At 31.9% G+C, this 7,606-nt stretch overlaps 1 protein-coding gene across 1 annotated transcript; it reads right to left on the bottom strand.

The window, feature by feature from the left end:
• Positions 1-276: 276 nt before the first annotated feature.
• LOC108343775 (uncharacterized) lies at positions 277-6,390 on the bottom strand. Its single transcript, XM_017582152.2, has 15 exons — positions 6,115-6,390; positions 5,904-6,001; positions 5,190-5,290; positions 5,005-5,083; positions 4,864-4,924; positions 4,738-4,784; positions 4,343-4,435; positions 4,108-4,198; positions 2,384-2,432; positions 1,969-2,085; positions 1,731-1,878; positions 1,260-1,352; positions 1,119-1,187; positions 889-931; positions 277-610 (listed from the first exon to the last, which is right to left on the bottom strand). The coding sequence occupies exons 1-15, from the start codon at positions 6,167-6,169 to the stop codon at positions 510-512; spliced, it is 1,245 nt and encodes a 414-aa protein (XP_017437641.1). The 5' UTR covers positions 6,170-6,390; the 3' UTR covers positions 277-509.
• Positions 6,391-7,606: the final 1,216 nt, after the last annotated feature.

Here is a 7,606-nt window from a genome sequence, read left to right as displayed (position 1 = left end):
GACAATAGATCTCTCTGAGGGTCTAAGAGGAAACTTACGAAAGTGCATCAAAATTTTTTAAAACCTCAATTTTATAGAAACAACATCAGTAGTTTTTACAAACTTAAGTTCAATCCAAACTTTCACTTAAAACCTCAATTTTATAGAAACAACATCAGTAGTTTTTATAAACTTAAGTTCAATCCAAACTTTGTAAAGTTTAAGTCAAACATGTAATATCTGTTGGAGTCATGATCTAACTGTAACGTTTAAGTTTATGATGTAAAGTTTAGTGATGGATTGATGTAACAGTGTGATTTACACATTGGTCCATTTGTGTACATAAAATAAGCAAGGGAAAAAAATATTGTAATGTACATAACTCCATAATTAAGCCAAAATTCCTTACTCTTCTTGTATGTTGTATCTAAACTTAACTTGCATTCCTAGATCAAACAAATTAGAGAAAGAAATGGTAAAACCAAAATGCTCCAAGCCTCTTTTTAGGATGTAAAACTCCCTTCTTCAGATTACAAGATGATTTCTTCTTGCACACTGACATTAAGAGTTTTGTTGGGAAGAACAATGCAGTTGAACACTACCACCTCATCTTCAACAGTTACAGCTTCCCCTAAATGATCATTATCACAAAGGAGAAAAGGAAAAAGGTCACAACTGAAATGGTGTTTATAGGACACAGTTCTTTAAACACTTTTGGCATTGTTTTCTAATCCAGATTAGAGTTTACCTCTGTAATTTTCAAAATGGAAGTTTTCATTAAGATCAACACAGATTAATAAGTTAAAACTTCAATTTTATATGTTTAACTGAAGAACATCACCAAAAGTACCTACCAAAACTGTAAATCAGTTTTCTTCATAAACAAATTAAGAAAGCAGAAGTTTGTACCTAGAATGGTTGTGCCAAGTCTTGCATTATAGTTACCATCAGCCTGAACCATTAAAATGACTATAGGTGAGCCACAGTAAGCAAGAGTGCTTGTAAAAGTTAAAATTCAAATGCCTTAGACATGTTGATGGCTGAAATGGAACTTTTCTTTTGTTCAAAATTTTCTCCATCTTTTTGCTTTATGCTCTTTCACATTTGCACCAGTTTAATTAAAAATGTACTGAACTTGCCTGCACATGTGACCATCTTCCAAGTGATGACTTCCATCCAATAATCGAGTTTGTGACGAAAGCATTTTCCTGTCAGAAGAACAATTGCATTTTCTTATACACTGTAAATACTTATTCACATCTAACCATTCAGTTCCTTACCATAATTTCAACATCATCCAAGATGATACAACCGCTCAACCTGACGCCAGCACCTACACGAACATTTGCTGAGATAGAAACATTGGGACCAATCTGTTCAATGAAGAGAAGAAAAACTTACTTTATATTTCATGTCAAGTATTTGTTTAACCTACAAACATTTTATAATTGCAATAATGCAATGTGCACTGTTTATTCAATCTTGATTGAAAGTCTGAATAAAAATCTTTCCAACATCATCTGTCCAACAAACAGTTTAACCTAACAAATAAATTCTAACTTGCAATGGAATCAATGCACCCTTAAAACAATTATTTGGAAATATTGTATAAATTCTAGTCAAGTATTTTTTCCCTTCAAGAACAGATCTATATAATCTTTACGACTTTAGCAGAAATGCATACTACAGCAAATTTAATTTTTGTCTATAAAGGTAAAGTATTTACAATTTTGAGAAGGCAATGGAGTTACCTTCGCAGATGGATGAACTTTTGCAGAGGGATGAATATATACATTGCCAGAAACTGTTGCACTCTTAATACCATCTCCACTGGCCAAAAGATCAGGTGAAGTATACCGGAATTGAGCAAGATACAATTCTGAGCATTTCAATGACATTCTGTTCATGTAAGTGTATAATATAAGTTAAACCTAATAATGTTTCCTATATTAAATCTTGAGACAGTGTTAAGATACAATGCAACCCTACCCAGGAGTTTTAATTTGCTCCCAGAAATCCATTGTCTCATACGTATATAATTGCTTCTTCCCAGCTAGAGGTGATAATATATTCTGATCCAGTCTTACAAAATCTGCAGGAATATTCCTGAAGGGAAAATGTGTCCATGAGCCTCTGAAGATATTGTAGTTTTCAACGAGGAAAAGATGTGCAAAGAAAAGGGTGAATTCTTTGTAGCCAATGTGACAAGTAGAGGAAGAAAAGCAATGAGGGCTAGATATTTGTCTTACGCTGAGCAAGATTAACTTAATCCCTAAAAGAGAAAATTACAGTCAAGTGTAGAGACTCTTTTACATTTAACTCACATCTGAGCCAATATCCATGCACCCATTAAAAATAGTTTTGAATTCTTTTCAAAATAAAAAAAAAATGGTAATTAGTCAACCTTGAGGCAGATTGGAGTGTTTCAAAGTTGGAGAGACGTCGTAGATTAGCTGCAAAGGTGTCAATAAATTAAGTCAATTTCCAATGATGTAACCAAACAGCAAACAAAGCAAACAAAGTCGATAGATGTTAAGAACTGGTCTTTAAACCTAACTCAACCCTACAAAACTGGTTTGAAAAGTGAGATCTGCACCACTTATATATTGTAAATTATATTTATCTTTAGTCTATGTGGGACTTCCAACATCCCCCCTCATGTTGAGACATATACAATTTGAGCGTGAGATTAGACATTAAAGAGTGATCCGATAGTGGGTGGAATAATAGACTCAACAAACAACAAAATTCACTAGGATAACTATGGCTCTCAAACCATGTTAAGAAATGGACTTTAAGCCTAACTCAATTCTACAAAACTAGTTTGTTAGGTGAAGTTTGCATCCACTTATATATTATAAGTTAACCTTATCTTTAGTCTATGTGGGATTTCCAATAGTAGATATAGTGAAAAAACCAAAAGGTATGAAAGATTTTCAAGTTCTTAGACATGAATGCCATAAATCGATGTTAGAAATATGTAAAGCTACAAATACACCATATATAATGGAGCCAAGTTAAAAAAAAATATGTTTGATAGCTTTAGTATGCAGAGGACCTTCTCATCATATTCCATTATGAAGCATCCCAATTTTTCTTTTAAGTAATAACTATAAGAAATATAATAAATGACAGAATAAAATGGGTTAAACTACGTATTTCATCGTTACATGGGTCACCTTGTCACAACTTAAATTTGATTTCTATATCTTTTTTGTTCCTATAAGAGAAAAAGTTTTCAAAATAGACACCAGCCTTTGTATGCCATAAAACCATTCTCCCCTTGTTGGTGTGGCTAATAGTTGTTGGTGACATGACATGGTAGTTACACATTTTTTATTAAGATATATATTGGTCTCTATACAATTCGCACAATTTTGATTTAGTCCTTGTGTAGATATTTTTTGTAGTCCTAAGTTGCCCAAACGTTTTCAAAACCTATCAGCATAGTTCTTGCAATGAAAAGGGTATGCAACATCTGGTAGGTACTAATAAAACACAGACCCTTACAAATAAATAAAGAAAATTATTTGGAGCAAAAAGTTATATGGGTTCACCAATTACAGGAGCTGGTCATATGCTACCAAATGTGTGTGAGTGTGCCTATAAGGGAAGAATATAAACAGTGATTGGAAATAGAATCATTATTACTAACAACATTTCTCAACTTTTGCAATTTTGTGTATTGTGCCTATATTGTCTAAAGTCTAAAGGTTGAAGCCAAGTTAAATCTTGTCTATTAAGGAACAAATTGATGGAATACAAGCCTTTTAATGGTGAAGCTTTTTAAATTATGATAAAAATAAAATTTGTCTTCTCAGTTCATATCATATACCTGCTTATACAAATTTGTTTAAATTTCTGAAGGTTAGAGCCAAGTTCTATCTTCAGTATCAGGAATCAATTAATGAAACACAAGCCTTTTATAAGTGAAGTTTTCTAAACTTCAATTGACATAGATCACCCTATGCCTTCTTGGTTCATAATATATACCACTTCTATGCAACACTCATTAGTTAAAATTCTAAAGGTTGAACCGAGTTAAATCTTATGTTTTAGAGAATCAATTCATGCAACACAAGTCTTTCAAGATTGAAACTATATAAAAGGTGATTGAAAGTGACCAACCTATGCCTTCTCGATTAATATATACATCATCAATTGCAGTAAAAATATCAGGGGTGAAAACGTACACACCACAATTTATCAAATTGCTGACCTGCAATTACAGTGATTAGTTTTGTTAAGGTGTAATAGCAGAGCACACATACACATATTATACCAATCAAGATAATAAATTGAATTGTGATTTTTTTTTTCTTAGTAAGAAAATGAAGAGAAACAAACCAAACCGAATACTTACAAATGTCTCAGGTTTCTCAGTATAATGCAGCAACTCATTAGTGGTTGGATCAGCAACCAACTCACCGAATTGGTTAGCAGATTCAGCTGAAACCTACACAAGACATCCACAACCCCAAAAAGAGAATGAAAGTGGTTTTGTAAAGAAACACAGCAATGATCATTATAGATATGTATCATCTGAATGTATTTAGCAAACCCATAGACAGAACAACAATGAAGCCCTTTTTCCACTAGGTTGTAGGTGAAGTTGTTATAATAAAACAATGCCATAATGTCCTACTGTGAATTGTGTGTATAGAAAAAGCATTGATCTCTTAATCCCTAGTCTGTCTGTGCCTCTGATTTTACCACTTTAAGTGCTATTTAAGTATACCCATTTTCTTATGCACCAACCTTGATCACCAACATTGTCCCCATCCCACCATATCTTTTATGGGCATCTGTAAAAAGAAAAAAAGAAAAATTTCAGTAGCGACATACATCTGAAGAACTACCACAGTTTAAGAGCGACATACTTACCAAGCATTGCTGGTAGTGGAAAACTGCAGCAAACATCACAGTTTAACAGAAATATATGTGACTGCAATAAAAATGTGGCGACTATGTTAATTAACAATATAACATAAAATGGCAAAAACAGATAAGGGTAGTGTTTCTAACTGGGCTGTCCTCCATGATAATATCTCTGAAGTAGTAAAGGCCACCTGCTGAACCACGCGGTTTATCTTCTTTCAAATATCTAGATTGATATCAGTAATAAGCCATGGTCAGGTCAGGTCCAGAATTTAACAAAGTTAACAAGCATACTTTCTCTTATTAAAGCTGCATATTAATGCACTAGTCACCTTACTGGTAATTTCAGCTCATTTGAGATTGAAGAGACATATAGAGCGAATTCTCGCTCCTCGTAGAATCCAATAAGATATATTTGAGCCAAATTGGGTATCTGTAGAAGACAACACTAATAAGTAAAAACACTTCACACCTTGTAAGTCACACGTCCCCTCTCCTCTCCTTTTCATCAGTTTTTAAGCTGATCTTCAATATTTTCAACAAATGGAAACCATGGACATTTATACACACACAGAAAAGTATGCATGTCAACATTGAAACTGAAGTTACTTCTAGTTTTCTTTCCCTCAATTTGATCATATTTGAATTTTAGACTAATGTAGAACACACACATTGATCAAATTTTAGTACACACATCCACAGCATAACAACCATAAAGTCTTATTATCTCATTACGAGATTGGCTACATGGATCATACACTGGCCTGCGTGAGCGCACACACATACACACACATAAATTGAAGTTCATTCTAGTTTTTTGTTTTTATTTTCCAACTTGTTCTAATTTGAATTTTAGACTATAGATTAAAGCATAGCACATACACACATTTGAACTTTAGAGTTTAAACTAATGAAGACCATTTGTAATTAAACACACACACAAGTATGCAAGTCAACATTGACATTGAAGTCCTTTTAATTTATTTTCCCCTCAATTTGATGAGAAACAGTGAGAAGGGTAATTGAGGTGAGGCAAAGAAACAAACCCTTTTGCAAGCAGAAATAGGATGGTGAACCATTGGCTGGCCAGCCAAAGGGAAAAGGGGTTTGGGAATATTGAACGAAAGAGGCCGAAATCTGGTCCCTGCAGACACAATCGAACAAAGCCATGTAAGATAGATACTAAGAGAACCCCAAAATCAAAACTGGAAAAAAGACACTAACTTTGATCAGAAAACATGCAAAGATTTCAAATACCTTTGGTTGGCCCACCCACCATGATCACAGCCACCACCTTCTCCGAGTTCTCCATGGCCAAAGCACAGATCTTTACACTCCAAATCCGAGCTTGAGACTGATAAGAACAATGGGGTTGATTGAATTATGGAATTTGAGACACAGGTGAAAGTGTTGGATCCAAGGTTGTGCTGTGTGACTCAAATTTCCACGTTGGACTTTGGACTATTAATGAGTTGGGATCAGATCAACGTAGAATTACGATCATAAATGAACTATGAATGCAATTGAATTGAAGTTTGATTTAGTTATTTAGTTATTTAGTTATACATTTTGAGAGATAGACAAAACAAACATGCACGGAAAATTTTAAAATATAAATTAAAAAAAAAAAAACTTGTGTTTTGGAAGTTACTTTATTATTATTCTTAAAAATAGGAAATAGCTTATAGAACTACTCAGTAAAGGAATTTTATACTAGTATTATTAAATTATATAATTATAAGCTTACTTCTCCGTCTCAACATGATTATAGTTTCAATTTAAAAAAAAAAAACTAATTGTTGTTCTTAAATTTAAATAAATATTTTTTTAACTATACCAAATAAATTATGTTAATGTTTGTATCTTTGTCACGTAAAAATAATGTAATTATAAATGGAATGGAATTATTTTAAGTAATTAGTATATTTATTATTTGATAGTTGAGATAATTTTTTGACCAGTAACAATATTAATACGAATTATACGCTTTCAGACAAGAAAAATAAACAACATTAAAAATGTGTGAAATATTGTGGTACAAAAAAATATTATCTCTTTTTATATTATATTAATGGAAATAATAATCATATTATTAGAAGGAATATGTTTATAATGATCCTTATGTTTATATTTGTTAATATTTTTTTTTTATTTCTAACTGTGAATCTCTCTTATAATATAATAAAGTAGAATATCTGAAAAATAAATCACATCTTAAAATTTGAAACTTTAATTTCGTTATATTAAACTATTAACATAAATTTCTTAATGTTTATTTGACATCAGGAATTAACTTAATCTTTTAAATTTCGTGATATTAAATGAGTTTTCGATATTAAAAGGAACAAAAATAATAACTTTTAATTTTTAAAAGGTTTATCTGACATCACGAATCTTACAAAGATTAAAATTAATGTTGTTGCAATCACTTAATTTCCAACGAATGATTTTCTTTATACTTTCTTCTTGTTTTTTACATTCTAGAAATTATTTTGAACTACATTTTGAAAATTAAATTATGAATATAAGAAAAGGAAAAAAAATATGAAGTGTAAAAAGGAAAAAAATAAATAAGGAAAAAAAACTGCAAACAAGTTGGACCTTTGTAATGTTGACAGTTGGTTCAGCTCAGCTTGAGCCCAATAAGAAATTTCAACAAGTCTTAGCCCTTTACACAATGCTTATGTGGGAAGATACTATTTACACTGCACCCTTGTTGTTACTAATACACTCCTAACATTGATATGGA

This window comes from Vigna angularis, chromosome 8, assembly GCF_016808095.1.
Source record: "Vigna angularis cultivar LongXiaoDou No.4 chromosome 8, ASM1680809v1, whole genome shotgun sequence".
NCBI lineage: Eukaryota > Viridiplantae > Streptophyta > Magnoliopsida > Fabales > Fabaceae > Vigna > Vigna angularis.
Note: the sequence above shows the minus strand (reverse complement) of the source record. Positions and strands in the feature narration are given on the sequence as shown.

Bases quoted from the DNA above. Each gene is read 5' to 3' on its own strand.
- LOC108343775 (XM_017582152.2), bottom strand. From the start codon at position 6,169: ATGGAGAACTCGGAGAAGGTGGTGGCTGTGATCATGGTGGGTGGGCCA. The intron at 4,199-4,342 runs GTAAGTATTCGG...CTGTAATTGCAG, and splicing joins CTGAGAAACCTGAGACATTT to GTCAGCAATTTGATAAATTG. The intron at 1,879-1,968 runs GTAGGGTTGCAT...TTACATGAACAG, and splicing joins GAGCAAATTAAAACTCCTGG to AATGTCATTGAAATGCTCAG.